The sequence below is a fragment of the Amphibalanus amphitrite genome, unplaced genomic scaffold, assembly GCF_019059575.1.
Source record: "Amphibalanus amphitrite isolate SeventyFive unplaced genomic scaffold, NRLGWU_Aamphi_draft 000668F_arrow, whole genome shotgun sequence".
Taxonomy (NCBI): domain Eukaryota; kingdom Metazoa; phylum Arthropoda; class Thecostraca; order Balanomorpha; family Balanidae; genus Amphibalanus; species Amphibalanus amphitrite.
In genome coordinates, this window is record NW_024882162.1 from 287,405 (window position 1) to 305,352 (window position 17,948).

Here is a 17,948-nt window from a genome sequence, read left to right on the forward strand (position 1 = left end):
CACTGCCCCAGGGCACCGTTCAACCCAACGACAGACAAGGAGAGCCGGGGAGGGGGCCATTCGCGGTCCGACGCTGGACGAGAGAAGGTAGGAGACAAGGAGCGGCGAGGTGGTACAGAGTTATAGAAAGGGACAAGTGAGTCATGGCGTATGTAGAAGGCATTTTATTTCAATTCATTCATTTATTATGTACTCAGCTTTGTAGTTACCTGAACCTTTATATTTTTACAGATAAGCGAACCACACATCTCCAAGATGCGGATCTTCGTTTACCTGACGGCTCTGCTGGGCCTGAGCTCGTCCCTGCCTCACGACACGACCTATCCGGACACGGACGGAAGGTCGTTCGTGAACTTCAACATCAGCCCGCCGCGGAAATTCACCAACCAAGGTGAGTGAAGACAACCAAGCTTATAATATCGACGATTTTTAAGGGAGCAAACATTGACCTTTCGCTGTCAGTCGAACAGAACACAAATGCGAGTTTAGCTGAAAGGTTCCATAAAAACGGCAGAGGAGTCTCGTAACCCGCAGCTGTCCGTCTTTGGCGCTCTCCAAGGCGGAGTTATTCCATGACACCTGTCTACCGGTGTTCAGCGCTCTCTGTGTTGTACTGTGACCCTTCTCTATCTGTTTTCAGCGCTCTCCAAGGCGTCTCTTGATCCTTGTACACCCGTTTTTCAGCTCTCTCCAAGGCTGAGGCATGCCGAGACCCGTCCGGGTTCACGGGCTACTGCGTGGCCTCAGCCGCCTGTCGGGCCTTCAATGGCACACAGGGCGCCCGCTGTCCCAAGAGGCCGGCAGGCACCGGCACCTGCTGTCTCGGTAAGATTCGCTGGACTGAACAGTGTGGTATATCTGCTGTCTTGGTAAGAATGGGATTGTGATCTCTGATCTTGGAATCGCTGACTCTGATCTCCGATCATTATTTTGAATTGAGAGATGCATAACAGTGTAGTGTGTACTGACGTGCTATTACCATTTCAGTGGACCGTTGTCCGGTGGCGCCACCTACGGTACCGTCTGGAGGAGCCGTCATCACAGCACCCATACCAGGTAAGATGTCAGCGGGCTAGAGCTCAAATTCCTTACGAATGTGGATAGCAAGTTAAATCTCTTACTCCTCCTTCCCATTCCAGCAGGAGCCAAATAATTGATTCAGAGTATTGAATTCCATAAGCGTCCTTAACCATCTCATTCATTCCTTTTTTTAACACACCTGCAACCTCACTTGACCCTCTGTGTGCATCAGGCAGCGGCAGTGCGGTGGGGACCGAGGCCCAGTTCATACGACCTCACGTGACCCCTTCATATGCCCTCAGGCAGCGGCAGTGCGGTGGGGACCGAGATCCAGTTCATCTGTCAGCCGGGTCTGGTCTTTGAAGGCATCCCAGAGGTGATGGTGACCGCGACCTGTGACGTCAGAGGCACCTGGTCTCCGGCCGTCATCCCAAACTGTGTTCCAGGTATGTCAAATGGTCAAGGTCATGACGTGGAAAAAGTTGTCAGCTTCCATTTTTATTCCTTTGAGCATGTTTTCATTTTTTATGCTCAAGCCTCAGACCGGGGTTTGTGAGGCGACAAACAGGAACTGATCAATGATCATGCATGTCCAAACATTATATATCATTTGCTCATTGTTCAAAATGAAGCAGACCTGCACGCTATGCCTGATGGACCATCCGTGACCTGACCCCTCCCCCTTACAGCGCCCCCCACTGTGTGTGTGTCGGAGCCGCCGTCGGCGCCGGCCGACGTTCTGGTCTCGGACGGAGGAGACCGGTTCATCGGGGCGCTGGTGTACTACGTGTGTACCTCGGGCACCTTTGGAGACGGCCGGGCCATCACAGCAGCCCGCTGCGGCGAGGACGGCCTGTGGAGTCCCGAGACACTGCCAGAGTGTGTCACAGGTGAGACATTCAGACATCACTGAGACACATAACTGAGACACTGCCAAACTGTGTCGTAGGTGAGGATACTGAGACAAGTGATACATTGCTGGGACATGTGACCGGAGACACTGCCAGAGTGTGTCGTAGGTGAGGCATTGAGACATTACTGAGACACATAACCGGAGACACTGCCAGGGTGCGTTGTAAGTGAGGAATTGAGACATTAGTGAGACATATAACCGGAGACACTGCCAGAGTGCGTTGTAGGTGAGGAATTGAGACATTAGTGAGACATATAACCGGAGACTCTGCCAGAGTGTGTCACAGGTGAAGCATTGAGGAGACATTGCTGGGACATGTGACCGGAGACACTGCCAGAGTGCGTCGTAGGTGAGGCATTGAGACATTAGTGAGACATATAACCGGAGACACTGCCAGAGTGTGTTGTAGGCGAGGTGTTATACGGAGAAATTCCATAAATAAATAGCGGGAAACAATAAAGGCCGTGCGGCGACAATAACAAATACCGCAATGGAACAGCAGAATCAACGACGGAGCGATTGTCGACCTTGAGAATGGCAGGTGTAAGATAAAACGCCCTTGGAAATGCACCCTTTGTGATATGTGATGATTAGTGATGAAAAGTTGTTTGTCACAATTTGTCACATTGTTGTTTGTCACATTGTACGATACAGCCTGTTCCGCTGTTTCCACCACTGACGTCATATCTGTGTATTTCCAGCCCCACCGACGGAATGCCCTGCTGTTTCCACCACTGACGTCAGATCTGTGTACTTCCAGCCCCACCAACGAAATGCTCTGTTTCCACCACTGACGTCATATGTATCTGTGTACAGTCTGTCTTAAAAGTACCGCGCAAAGTGACGGTGGATCCATCAAGCCTGACCGAGAAAGGGCCCGTTTTAATTTAAAAGTCACCGACCAATTGACCTAGGGAATGGACAAGGATGCCAATTGCTTCGGTGACCCAAATTTAGCAGGCCCTTGCTCACTCAGGCTCGATGGATCCACCGTCCCTTTGCTCTGCTCCCTTTGCCCTGAATGCTCTGCTGTTTTCACCACTACTCCGCTGACCGCTGTTTCCACCACTGACGTCATATCTGTGTATTTCCAGCCCCACCGACGGAATGCTCCTCCCCTCCCCCGGCGGCACCGGCCGGAGTCCTACAACACTTTGACGGAAACCTGACCATCGGGGCTCTGTCGCTCTACACGTGCGCCGCCACGGGGATGGTGTTTCCGTCGGGAGCCAGCTTCCTCTTGGCCACGTGCCACGAGGACGGCACGTGGCAGCCGGACGACGTGCCGTCGTGCGCCCAGCCCGTGGCTACCCTCTCACATGGATATTGACCTGGTGAGTTTGAAGTGGGTCTTGATGGTTCCGATGTTCCGATATTCAAAATAAAGGAGACTTCCTTATTCTTTTGCTAGTGGAAAATCAAAAGCATCGGCCCCAGTGCAAATCCTTAAAAGTTAAAATGCATTCTGCTGTGAATCCTTAGCATGCTTTACTCATTCTCCAAAGGCGGTAGGTAGACTGTACCGCATTACATTACGGCTTTGCGGCGCAGTCTATGATCCAGATTTCAGAATGCCACTCGATATTTTCAAGCAAGCCGCCCATAGTGAAATCAGAAATTGTAGGCATGAAACATGTGTCAGTGAATCGATGATAAGCAATTAAAAATGCAAGCAATGTCTAAATTCGAGCAAAGACATCAGCTTGCAGTGCTATTATAATAACGGTGTGCTTGTTTTGCAGCCTGCTGCCGTGTGCGGCCAACGGAAAAGCCAGTTTTACTAGCACCCGACTTCAACCGAACGAAGAAGAATCCGGTCAAAGACTACGGAGGAGACAACTTTTCGTGATCAGGGGAGGATGATAAACTTTTGCTAAGTGTCATTGTCATTTTGTTATGTACATTCCTTGTGTCGTATGTGTAAATATGTGCAATATGCGAATAGCATTGCTTACATGTGTAAATATACATTTTGATCATGATGACAGTGGCCTGTGTGACGCATCCAGATGAGCATTTGCGAGAAGATTATGCATACACTCAAAATGCGTGCATATGTAAGAAATACATCAATCCACACGTCACGCCAAAAATAGTTAATGATCCAAAGCACACATATACCATTCTTGTGTGCAATCGTAACAGTGCTTGAAAGGTCGAGGAGCAGCACACACATGCAAATTGTCGAATAGAATCAAGCGGAAGTGTAGGCAAATCAACTGCCCGACAGAGCGAATAAACACGCTCCAAAGTGAAGAAAAATATATCTTGGGATTGGCGAGACAGTTCAGAAACAATGCTAAAAAAAAACAAGGCGCTACAACCAAGTCAACAACCGAGCAGCCATGGTTCAAAGCGAACTACTGACAACCCGTTCAATGATCTCTGCTGGTGCAATGAGGCGAGACGCGCACGGCTTTCCACGGTTCAACACAGTTTCACGGTCAGTTCAACACAGTGGACTGGAAAATCTCGCAATGTCACGGAGGTAATCAGCAACACACACATGGCAAAGGCGAACCGGTGTCCATAAAAATGTTAATTTCAAATGTGCTAACGTCCACAGGCGCAGCCCATAGGTATCAGTTCACACAACCGTCTGCAAGGTACGCCGACCACAGTCTGGCCACCCCTCCCCTCCCGCTAGTAGGGGGTACTGGACCGGGCTATGTCTGCTGATTTTCCCCAGCTCATGAGCCGGCCACTCTGGTCGACGTCGACTCAATATCTAAACTGGATCGGACATGCAGCAGGAGATGCCAGCACCGGAAAGGGCAGGGCTTTTTGAAATGCACGTGATCAATGCTGTGCATGGAGAAACGTAAGTGCATGCAACCAAATGTTAAGTACCTACATCACACTCATCAGCAGACGTCATCACAAGAGTATAAAAATGCAATAGGCATGGATTTCATATAGATTCAAACGTGGGCATTATACAAAGTCGGTGTAACTACTAACTATGATAAATGATAATAATGTAATAAGAAGTAAATGTGAATGCAAAGAACAGCTATAAAGTTCTATCCTTTTGCAAAAGGATAGTTGGTACGAGTTTTCGACTCATGTTTGAGGCTGCTCTTGCAGACTAATTAGAAAGCTGGGAGCGGCAGGAGGCTTGCCACGTCCCCTGGTGAGTATGTTCGAGCACTTTCGCGAGGTTTTTATCAGCCAATGCAACGCAATATACTAGGAAGTCTCACAACTTTGTGGAGATGCAATAGTGGTGCACAAGGCAATAGCGAGGATCGATGGCCATCAGAAGAAATGTCACTTGTGCACTGTGTACTGAGAGTAAGCGCTTCCGAGACCGAGTGATCGCCAAAATCGCCAACTCAACAGCCAATAGCATGGCTCAAAGACATTTCACAAATTACACGGTAAGCAAAGGCAGGCAAGCAAGCACGGTATCCGGCGCCAAATATCAAGGTCCGAGCAGAGTCGAACATGACAGAGTGTAAACAGAGAGATAAAAGACGAAATAGAGGCAGCGTTAAAGCTTCTCGCAGCATTCACTCTTTTCAGGTATGCGTATTGGATAGGTAATAGGTATGCCCCAGACCTTCAGTCATTTAAGCACAGATTAGTAGGAGCTATTCCGGATAGACTTGTCGAGTATGTGTAAGTTGTATGAACACTCTTATTGCTATTTGCTATTCTTTTGTGAGAACACCATGTGGTCAATGTCAGTCTCAATGGTGACGCAACACTCCAGGCAAGTGCGTGTATGTCATGATGATATGTTCTGAGATGGACAACTGGCGCGCCATATGAAGCAGGGTTCCTCCCGTCCTTCCATCCAACGAGCCTTTTCCTTGCCGACTGGTGGTAGTGGATGGAACCCGACAAGGTGAGTTGACAAGGAAAGGTAAGTTCACAGCACACACAAAAAACGACAGGCAACTTCAAGCATAGAATATTTGCCACTGATGACGAATGTCGATAAGGCAGGCCAAACGAAAACAGAGACGTTGTAACGGCTGAAGTGGAAGCAACACCACTCGATGAGCGTAGGTATGTCAGAAACAGAATCGATACTCGCCAGGCAAATGGCAAACATTTGCATTCAGATTCAATCTCGGCGCTACTTTCGAGCCCCGTCACAAACCGTCGAGCACCCGACAGGTTTGTGTAAATTTTTTGAACCCTCAATGGATCGGGTCACCAAAACAGATGCAAATCCACCCTGCCGACCGAGCGTCTCCGCTACCCGGAGCCGGCGTATCTGTGACCTTAATCTGCCGCTCCCCGCCCCTTCAGAAGACAAGAAAGACCAAATGACAAGAGAAGAGCTAATAATGCTATTCTTGTCCTCTCCATGGACAGAAGGAGAGGAAACTTGGTAGCTGGGGTCTGGGGGCTGATAATAATTGCAGCTGTTTCACAGTCACAGACAACGGTCATTCAACGAGTGTGGTGATGCGAAACGGCCTTGGTGTTCTTGTGTATGAGCACAGGATTTAAATAACCATAAACGTAACATCCTTGACCCTTCCTGCTCATGCAGTTTCAGAGACCAAATGCACTGTATGGTATTGAACAAGGGATACAAACTCCTGCAAGCTCCCATGTTTTACTATCGCTCAAAGCGCCGTAAGATCGATCGGGCATACGGTCCCGCTCTTCGTAACATTTTCGACGTGAAAAATATTCGACATGAAATAGTATCAACAAACATTGGGACTTGGGAGCCCCAGCGGCTGTCCACCGCCCAGTGTCAGCTGCTTTCTAGGAATATCCCCCGGTTTTCCAGGTTCCGATCTGATAAACCCCGCTGACCCGATTTCCGGGCCTCCCGACCGCACGGCTGACAGCACGGTGACCCAAATGGCCCACAGAGCCCCATCTCGTAAACACGGAACTGCCCCATCCGCCCCTCACCCCACCCCTGCTTCATGAGGGGGCGGGGGCACTGACAGCTCACTCAACTAATCCATTCAATGGAACTCCAACAACATCTCGAGTCTTTTGAGGAGCGGATAATCCAGACTTCAATCGTCTGGAGAGCTATACCAGTTCCGTAAACACTGAGATCGGCCCGCGACCTGCCCCGGACAGAACGAGGAACGAGGCGCAGTGGGCGACCGGCGAAGGTCGGGGCCATACCAATCGGCGATGAATTGATGAGAAGATGGAGGACGAAATCACAAATTGTTTGACGCGTCTTGCTGCTTAGAGTCAATCAAGAAAATTGCTGGGTAAAAAGAAGTAACAATCGATCATCGAACAAAAGATTTTATTTTGAGTAAAACTTCCATCTTTTCGAAACAACAGCGGAAACCTAGAGCTGTAGAAACCACAAAAATAAAATTTGAAAAATTATCAGTTACCTATAAGGAATTATTGAACAAGCAGCGGAGCGGAAGTGACTCTCAATTCCCCTAGAATTGTACTCAATACCATCCGCTACGATACCAACATTGTTACGGAGCGAGCGAAGCGAGCGTAGTCTTTCCTTAGATTAACGGAAATTTCTGAGTATGAGCGGCCGGCCGGCCGACCGGCCGGCCGTGGTCACGTTTTTGCGAGGCTTATATCTCAGCAACCACTTGACCGATTTACACGCGGTAATTTTTGTAGGGTAGCTTCATTCCTTCGAGTTCTACCAAGCATTGGACTATTCCCGATGCATGTGGGTGACCCCTTATGCACGTGCCACGTGCAAAACGAAGACGTGTCACTTTTGTAATTGTTGCAATATCTCGGTAACTACTCGGCGGATTGCGCTGAAAGTTGGCATGTAGGTAGGCACCCACTTGGCAATGCATATCCATGTGCCAGAGTTGGGGTGCTGCTGCACGTGCGCACGTGCAGGGGTCGATTCCAGAAATCAAGAACGGCTGGACCGATTGCGCTCAAATTTGGTACACGGTTAGGGACCGGTTAGTAGGGTGCCGTGCACTAGTCAGTTGGGACCCATTTTGCACGTGCGCACGTGCAGGGTGCCGCTTCCAGATCTCGACAACGGCTGGGCCGATTGTGCCCAAATTTGGCACATCGCTAGAGACCAGTTAGTAGGGTGCCGTGCACAAGTCAGTTGGAGGTACCCCCTCGCAATTTCGCACGTGCAAGGCCCACCCTCTCGCTCGCTCCGTTAGTCGCCCCAAAAGGCGTTATACTGGTTACGAGCGAGCGAAGCAAGCGGAGTCTTACGTAGAATAACGGAAATTTCTGAGTATCCGGCCGTGGGCACGATTCTGCGACGCTTATATCTCAGCAACCACTTGACCGATTTACATGCGGTAATTTTTATAGGGTAGCTTCATTCCTTCTACCAAGTATTGGGCTATTCCCGATGCATGTGGGTGACCCCTTATGCACGTGCCACGTGCAAAACGAAGAGGTGTCACTTTTGCAATTGTTGCAATATCTCGGTAACTACTTGGCCGATTGCGCTGAAAGTTGGCATGTAGGTAGGCACTCACTAGGCAATGCATATCCATGTGCCAGAGTTGGGGTGCTGCTGCACGTGCGCACGTGCACGGGTCGATTCCAGATCTCGAGAACGGCTGGACCGATTGCGCTCAAATTTGGCACACGGTTACGGAGCAGTTAGTAGGGTGCCGTGCACAAGTCAGTTGGGACCCATTTTGCACGTGCGCACGTGCAGGGTACCGCTTCCAGATCTCGAGAACGGCTGGGCCGATTGTGCTCAAATTTGGCACATCGCTAGAGACCGGTTAGTAGGGTGCCGTGCACAAGTCAGCTGGAGGTACCCCCTCGAAATTTCGCACGTGCAAGGCTCACCCTCTCGCTCGCTCCGTTAGTCGCCCCAAAAGGCGTTATACTGGTTATTAGATACAGCCACGGCATTTCAATTTACTAAAGCAATACCTACAAATTGCTCCACCTAGTTTTTACAAGGAAATTGCAGTCTTCAGTAGCCAGCGGAGCAAATCACGACACATTGGAAACGAACAGCCGCATATCTTCGTCTCAAGAATAAATCGATAGCAGGGGTCCGGCTCAAACTTACCATTGCGGCCGGATGCTGTGATATGAGTAGTCACATACGTTCATAGCTGAGCCACGTCGTCCTTCACCGCTCTTCTCAAAGTTATTACCTGGCAGACGATCCCACTGCAGGAGTTACGACCTCCTCCAGAACCAAACAGATTTATTGGTTCTTTAACCGACGCGTTAGCCAGGATTCACTAAGAGCAGAAAACCAAACCGACCAGATCCAGCACAGCGCACTACCACCTCCCACAACCATCGGCTCTCGAGTCCCGTCCTAATCCGTCTGACCCGACCCCGGCCTGGCTCAGGTCACGTGACCGGTCACCACCGCAAGGCACAGTTCAAGGTCGGGAAAGGTCGGGAACAGACATCATGTAGCGAGAGTGGTGGTAGGTGGCAAAAAGGATGGCAGCAAAGCGGTATTGTCAGATGATGTGTGAGTCCATGCTTCTATATGAGAATTTATGATTAAAAACTGCTTTCTTGTTCATGTTTCCGCAAAATAGTTCGTTGAAAACGCAACAGGATCTAGGCATGATCTACATTCCACAATATTTTGGAGCATTCCAGATAGGTATCACCGGTAAGGTAAACATGATGTATAATTGATCGCGCTACATAGCAAATGCATGCATAACTAACGTCAGCATGCACAGTGTTCATGGGTCGCGCTTCATGTGAAACTATTAACATGCATCATGTATATGAAGATGGCTTACAAAGGAATTTTCATTACTGTTGTATGTCCCTTTAGGACAGCCAACTATATCGTTACATCTTAACAACTATGACAAATGGCAAATTGCCCTATATGTTACAGCGGTTTGCAGCAACATCAAAGGTTTTATATCATATTATCAGTCTGAATTATTCATATTTTGATTTTGACGGGGTTCCCAATGTTTGCTTACTTTATATTTCATTGCTCCGTTTAATTTAGTCGTCTTCTGTTACCAACGGTCTCTATCGATTACCTACCTATTTATCTAGCAATGTGATCGCGCCTTGAGCCACGACTCACGCCTGTATCCCTGCTAACGCAATAATTCATGGAAGTGGAGACGATAGATGGCTGGAATGACAGAGTGATGAGCTGGAAAACCGTTGGTAAACATTGCCTGTTGATCGACACAGCCGAATCTCACTCATGAATCCCTTTTTGAATGAGTAATTGTCGGTTGGAATGATTCAATTATGAGTTGGAATGTTACGAATGCCTGTACTTATGCTAGATTGTGCGTGCTTATGCTTCGCGGGCACATATGTGTGCAGCTCTGAAGTCATGGTTACGTTTTCTGTTTTGAGGGCCGATGCACAAAGCGGGGTGTGTCTCAAGGTGCCTTCAGCGCTTTATCGTAAAAATGGCAATTTGCTTATTTCATAAAAACGATGTGCGGTATGTATGTAGCCATGTATTCATTAACATCACAAGCCTTCACATACCTACAGCGTAGCGATTGCGGCTTTAACATATTGCGTAGTCATCGTATGATATGTAGTCATCGTATGATATCTACCTATCCCATTCGCAGGGCCTCGGCTAAGGAATTTTGACTGGTGGGCCACTTGGGCAGCGACATGGACTGACCTTCGTAGCCAAAGCCCCCCCCCCCAATTTTCGATTTCTCCCCAGGTTTCGACCACTTTATTCTGCAAAAAAAAACGTCAGGATGGCATATAAAATGTAAAAAACGGGCCTCGACCCCTCCCCCGACTCTTCAGAGAGAGGAGAGAGTACCTAGAGAGTAGGGACCCACAACCCTCTCAGTGGTGATACTCCGGCGGTGCACATAAAATCGCACAAGTATGCACAAAATATTGACGCAGATAAAACTTTGGACAATAACTTACGGCCGGTCGGATGTTCAAAATCAGCGAGCCCTGAGTGGATCGCTCGCCGACTAGTCGGAGATTCGGAAGCGGTCGGACGGGATCGGGCGTTGTCGGGTGGATCGGGAGGAATTGTGAACAGCACGAGTGCAACTTTAGTAAAGTGGGTTGCAGCAGGAACCCCAAAAGGGGGTTGTAGCAGCAGCCCCAACATCTCTGAAAATGATCATTAAGCCTATTGGTGTCGCATGGAAAAGAATTGACTCAAAAGCCCAAGCGCACTGTGCAACCCTAATATTTTTCTAAAAAACTAAGTTATGTACGCTTTTGGTGAACAGTGTCCCAAACTTCAGATTTCTCTTTGGTGTCTGAGTGGAAAATTCTAGCCACCCAAAATGTGAGAGTGGAAAATTATCCATTCTTATTCTTGAGTGTCATCTTCAGCCCAAATGAGAAATTTTTGGAACGCTGACTGTGAACGGTTCGAAATTCGTCCGACTGGTCAGATGTGTGACTGCAAGCATCATACCTGTCGTGAAGACGCATAATATCGCTTGCAGACTTCAATCGGCTGGAAGTCGCCGACACTACCTCTAGTTTGACTCTGGCTTAGGTATCGTGTATATCGACGAGCCGTCTGAGATCGCTCGCAGGCTTATACCCGACCGTCTGAACTGGTCTGTTCTTTATTCGTAGTTTTTCTTGTAACCAACTGGTCTGCGGCAGATGCTTATGTGACTGCAACCACTCGATCGATCGGAAAGCTTGCAAGAACTTTCGCAGACCTCGATCGGCTGGAAGCCGCCGACACTATCTGTAATTGACAGAGGCAGACGTCTTTCACGATTATTGCATAAATTTAAAGCCTCGGTCACACTTCACCGGATTGGACCAACGGACGAGAAACGGACGAGAACTGTCAGCGTCCGGTGATGTCCGTTTGTTTCCGTTGGACGTCCGTTTGTCATCCGTTAATATCCGTTCCATATCCGGTGGTGTCCGGTTGAGCACACCGGACACCACCGGACATGGAAGTACTGTGACGTCACATGGAAATCGAAGTAAAAATCATACAGCAAAGACGTAGGTGGTGATTTTTTTTTCAAGTTGTGGGTACTATAGTCCACCCAAGAGGATATTGCAAACAATAGGTTGAAGTTTTTTTCACAAGAATATGTTTCACCGATGGGTACTTTACAGCCTGAAAATGTACGATATGATCTGCTATTTAAATTTGAAAAGTGAAAAATGTGAAAACTTCGATTTTTCGGAAAATTACTGGTGGGCCAAATCTTTGAGGCTGGTGGGCCATTTCGGGTCACTGGTGGGCCATTTGGCCCACCAGTTAACATGTTAGCCGAGGCCCTGCCCATTCGGCATTCATCCAAACATTGCACTGCTGGCAACTTCCCCAATCACAACCCTCGTAGCATCCCAGTGACGTCACGGAAAACCCAGCACGGTTGACCCAGAGCTCCCACGATTGCCCTTACAGCACGACCGAGCACGCAGAAAACATAAACTGTGACGTATCCCGCACGTCTCCTCATAAACCGTCGAGCGCTGCTCTGTGATTCATAACGGGACTAACAGAGCAACTCGGAGCAGTGAAGGCAGTGCAGTCCTTGCTGGAGTCTATTTACATCTGCCGGAGTTTTGCTGCGTCTGTGGATATCCACTGGACTCTGAGAATCTTCATCTGCCTCCATTAACTTCGTCTGACCTGTCTGACAGCTGATCTCCTTTGATCTCCCAATCTCCTGTTGACATTCACTGATCCTCGCCTTTCCCTTGAATCAATCACACATCCTGACATCTCTGACATCCGTATACTCTGTTCATCTCCCACCGACCCCAGCCGATCCCCTGCAGCCATGCGGATCACACTGCTGACCATTCTATCAGCCGCACTACTGGCCAGCTGCACCGCCGCGCCTTCTGCAGACCCCACAGAGTGTGACATCAGCCGCCCCGACCGTCTCAGCGCCTGTATCGAGCGTCTCCTGAGCGCCGCACAGCCCCTGGTGCGCTGGCCGTGGCTGCTCGACCCTCTACGTCTACCCAACCAGACCTACGGCTCGCTGGAGACGTGGGATGCCGTGGTACTCGACCTCTCCCACTATGAGGTCAGCAGCGTCTCGGCCATGCCGCTGAGCAACAGTGAGGTCGCAGTTAGCGTACAACTCCAATGGCCGGAGATTACGGGCGCCATGTCAGCGCGGCTTCGCAAATGCAGACGAGTGGTGTTTGAACTATGCGCTTCGGCTAGCGCCAGACCGCACATCTTCGTGAAGGAGACGCTTGGAGTGATCGCGACCATTCTCAAAATCGACGCTGGTCCTGACGGCCGCACGCGTGTCCGCGCGAGTGACACCGTGGTGGCCTTGAAACCGGGTGACCTCAAGGTCAAGGTCAACCTGCGAGGACTGGTCGGGGCGGTGAACAACATCATTGGTGATCCGGCGAGTAGAATTGCCACCGATCTGACCAACAAGTGGTGGAACAACAATAGACCGGCCATGGAGAAGAAGTTGAGCAAAGCGCTGGAGAGTCTGGTAGAAAATGAGCTCACCAGAGATCTGGAGAAGCTTGTCAGGCTTCCAAAAGCGTGAGCACGGATGAAAGTATGAGCAGCTTATCTTAATTATTTAACATTGATTTGCATCGTGTATAAATATGCGTTATATTTTCTAGCATATCTGTGTTATTGTGCGATGTATTCCTATTTATACGTGTGTATGTTGCGGTCTTCTGTCTTCGAGTGACAGCTACATGGTTTCAATTGGTGTTAGTGCGTGTGAAAAATGTCATCCCACCCAAGCAATCAAACCGTTTTTCGCTGCCATCGCCTTTGAATCGCCGACAATAAAACAACGCATTTCAGAGGCACGATTTTTCCCCTACGACTGACCAGCTTACAACGAACTCAAACTGAAGCTCAAACTGGGATTCAGTTTTTGCGGTGAAGGCACTGACGGGAACGGAAAATGCAATTGGTATTTTCCGTGTATATGATTAGTAACAATGAGAAACAACAGCATATAATTAGGGATCTAATCTCAAGGGTCCGGAATTAATTATCAAATTGATGGCATCAGCATGTCCACAATTTAACCCGCGCACCGACGGGGGTCTGCGCCAACTTCGCACCGACGGGGGGGAGGGCGGATGACCGCCCCCCCCCCTGAGATCTCGAGAACGAAGCAAGATAGCGACAAGCGGTAAACGGCATCGGATACGCACGGCCAAGATCTACAATTTTTACTGAGGTCATTTTCAGGTCAGGTCAAAGATGACGTCACAGGGGTCGAAAAAGTCAAAATGGCGGCGCTAGTAGATATGGAGAGTTTTTCTCGAATAACTTTCGAATTAGTCAAGATAGGAACAAACTAAGGGCATCATCGTGATCCTCTCGTCAATCCGCATCGAATGACATATATGTTGACCTCGAAAGGTCAAGGTCAAAGGTTGACCTCAGGTCACGTGACCTCGAGGTCATCATGTATATCATTCGATGCGTCTTGACGAGCTGAACACAATGAGACCATCCACGCGTCTGTATCTTGTTCCTGTACGGAGTTATTGGCCAAAAACCTTTGGTGACCTTTGATGACGTCACATGACCTCACAGCTGCCCAACAGCAAAACAGACCTCAAGGTAGTGAAGGTTGATCGTATATGAAGTCATGTATGGTATATGGGGCCATTCCGACCCGTTTTAGTGGTAAAAAGAGGGAGTTGATTTTTCCCCCATTGACTTATAATGGGGAGGTCGCGAAATTGACCTGACCTTAGGTCACCGATATCGAAATTCCGAGATATACAAATTGTAGCTACTAATGACCTTATAATATCCTGCGACTTTCAAAGGCCTCCGACATCTACTGTAGCTCTGGCACGGTGACAAAGTTGCAAAAAAGTGACTTGAGGTTGGGTCATTCAAAGTGACCTGGTGACCTTACCTTAAAAGGTAGGAGGTTCAAACTTGCACACCATGTGTAAAATTGATGAGGTTATAGTCATACCAAATTTCGCGGCGCTACGCGCCGCGGTTTTCCCGCTATTTGCGAAAAACCTCAGGGGGGGGCGGATATCCGCCCCCCCCCCGTCGGTGCGCGGGTTAAGGTCCAGCGTGCTGCAAACTGCATCTTGACATACACTGAGAGAGCGACCCCTGATAAACCCCTAAGTGTCAGTTTTTACCAGGTGGGGATGGTCACTAGCCTAGCAGAAACTAGACCTAAACCAGGGCCTTACCATATAGCCCAGCTTTTAGATCCGGTAGCACGCAGAGCTAGTCTCACTTCTACCTAATTTATGGAATAAAATGGGTTGACAAAGACAAATAGACCCACCAGGATCCACAGTATTTGCAGACCAAAATACACACATATTAGCGCGATGCATTAGCGGCTGCGAAGGCATCAGCTGAACATGAGACGGTGCCCATGGTAAGCCTGACAGGCTAATTACATATACTTATTTCGTCGACTCCATCTAGAAGATGCAGGATCATTTCTGATCGTCTTCCAATTATGTTGGCTGTCTGAATGATATAAATTATGGCTGGGCTAATGACTAGCTGGGTATATGGGAGAATCGGACAGGATCCGCTATTGACGTTCCTCGAACTGGATATATCCAGTTCGAGTCACCCATGGGTGCCCCAGCCGATCGGACCGTATGCTCGCACAGATATTCATTCCGTCGCGAATGCTGAGCCCTTAGGCCTGCTATGGGCTCTGTCTGACCATCTGCAACTAGGGTGCAGATTTGAAGAGATCGCCGTCCATCTTGAGCAGGGCGATCTCTCATAGGGAAAGCGAAGAGAGCATGGAGGACCTGGGCCGACATGTCAGCCCATATTCGTGAACTGGGGCCGACCTACAAATCAAGCCTTTGATGCAGCATACTACATGCACGATAATACATCAGACATTATTTTGTCAGTTTCTTCCGATATTTTATTTTCGACATCGACTTGCGGAAGCACTTACTCCGATTGAGATACGTAGTCTAGCCACATTTGTAAATGATCTTCTAACTGCAGAGTCTTTTTCTTGTCCACGAGATAGGTACTGAGCATGTAAAGGTCACCAAACGCCGCTCCGGTGGTAAGACATGGCTTTCAGACCCACACGACTACTCACACGACGAGTAAAAGCATCATCGTCAACCAGATCAATAGAGGACGATCAAATCCAAGATCTGAACGCTCGTCTCCACTAGCATACTAGAGTAGGGGAAAGTGGGGTAAGACGGTCAGGGTAGGTAAGACGGGCACCCCTTCTGCAGACCAAACCAATAGCGCTACGAGCAAGAAAAGTTAGGACCAGAATTGCCTTTCCCACTACACACCACCATTCAAGTCTGGTGAATTTGTGTTCAGTCGATAATCTTTTATTTTGATTTCTTTAAAACACTCATTTCATTGAAAACATCCATAATGTATTGTGCAAGCTTTTGTGTACAGCACTATAGAGTTAAAAACTCGCAATCACTTGTGGTACACTCATATGCCAACAGTGTTCATTTACGGCGGATTTGCTTTGTCTGCATCAAATTGTCCACAGCGAAAAATCGTGCTGAACTTCTGACATTGAGTTTGGGGTAAGACGGGCAACTATGAACCCAATGGGTCTGTAATGGTGAAAATATTTTTGTTGCTGTAGGAAAAAAGAAGCATTTCTAATAAGAATATGTTCGATTCCGATACTCACAGACATGTTAGCAATATTCCTTCGGCACAGTTTATTCTCGAATAATGAATGTGAAAAACGGTTCTACATGGCTTCTGAACTAGGGCCTATATAGGAGCATACGCCTTCTGCACGAATCTCGTATACTGCCATTTCCGAAGCACTTGAGACCAACGAGCGACTGTATAAATGCGGCTAATCTCGGGCATTTGTTGCGAGCTGCGCTGATCGGTGAAAGAAGCTGGCCGTCTTGCCCTACCCATGTGACCGTCTTACCCCATGGGGTGGGGTAAGACGGGTTTTTGCAAGGTTTTGCAAAAATAGCTGCAGTTTATTTGTTGAATCAGGTCTAAGTCTCATCTTCTGGCAAATGAAAGTAAAATGTCTGAAAAAGGTTTTCACCCAGTTTCCCGTTTCTATGATGTTTCTAACCGGCCGAAAAATGGCTCCAAAGTTAAGGTGCCCGTCTTACCCCACTTTCCCCTACTGCCTGCCCATTGTGTGTATAGTATATTGGTCACAGGTTACCGTAATTCGTGGCATGCCGAGCTCATTATAGTCTCACTCTCAGCTTATCGATGGTCAGAAATACCCGGATGGCCATTACCTACAGTGTGTGATTGGCCCCTAACTGAAATAACGCATAACATTTTTTTTCTTTACACAGGAAATTATATAATATGTACCAGGTACATACGGTACATTGTACCGTACCTATATAAAACAATGTAGCTCCTTGTGTACTTTCCTATGATAAACGCACTTATTTTATGAAAACGACTTATACACAAATACACATAATTACATAAAGTTTCAAATCATTGTCCAGTTCATCCAATCCATCAAATGATTTCCTGCGATCCTTCTGTGTTTAGATCAATCATTTTTAGGTCCTTCAGTCTCATTTCCCGATAATCAACAGATCGGCACCAGCAACCGCAAACATTTTCCGCTAACATCATGATCATCCATTTATTGAACATACACCGTTACACTCCGACACACCAAATGTGGAAGCTGGCATGCACAAAAATAACACAAAATTTCGATATGCCAAGCTTTCTACGCACACTTTTGAAACGATTTATTTGAGCTGCCAGCCTACTTCCTACATACGCTGACACAGCTCACACAGTTCCATACGCCACACGCGTAAGTATACAGTTATACAAAATACATGCCTACACACACATTACATATACATTAGGGTGGTCCACATCTACATGGTAAAAAATAAAGTTTGTCAGATTCTATATATATACTACTCAATTTGTCAGATTCATCGGGCCGGGTCGGAATTCTTGTCGATACTATAGCACAAGCTTCTGTGCAAAATTTCATTAAGATCGGATGATTTTTTCCCGTCCCGCAAAGCGGTCAAAGTTTCCATTATACGTACCAGTCTTTAGTATAGGGCGAATATTCGTTTTTCAACATTGCCCAGTCGTGCCAGCGGCTATCTACCAATGAGCTTGCCTGCTAATCGCACCAGCCCTCTCTAGCCTTCTCAATGATAGATCTAGTCT

General features: G+C 48.0%; 1 protein-coding gene across 1 annotated transcript; it reads left to right on the top strand.

Annotated features, from left to right (window-relative positions):
- The first annotated feature begins 205 nt into the window (after positions 1-205).
- Positions 206-3,911, top strand: LOC122364312 (sushi, von Willebrand factor type A, EGF and pentraxin domain-containing protein 1-like). The gene is made up of 7 exons (XM_043334565.1): positions 206-391; positions 685-825; positions 988-1,056; positions 1,323-1,466; positions 1,710-1,910; positions 3,028-3,267; positions 3,676-3,911. Exons 1-6 carry the CDS (start codon positions 256-258, stop codon positions 3,261-3,263), a joined length of 927 nt encoding a protein of 308 aa, XP_043190500.1. The 5' UTR covers positions 206-255; the 3' UTR covers positions 3,264-3,267; positions 3,676-3,911.
- The last annotated feature ends 14,037 nt before the right edge of the window (positions 3,912-17,948 follow it).

What these genes read in the sequence shown, in the direction of transcription:
- LOC122364312 (XM_043334565.1), top strand. Translation starts at nt 256, where the DNA reads ATGCGGATCTTCGTTTACCTGACGGCTCTGCTGGGCCTGAGCTCGTCC. An exon ending in GCGGAAATTCACCAACCAAG is followed by an intron (nt 392 to 684) that starts GTGAGTGAAGAC and finishes CCCGTTTTTCAG; the next exon opens with CTCTCTCCAAGGCTGAGGCA. An exon ending in CATCACAGCACCCATACCAG is followed by an intron (nt 1,057 to 1,322) that starts GTAAGATGTCAG and finishes ATATGCCCTCAG; the next exon opens with GCAGCGGCAGTGCGGTGGGG.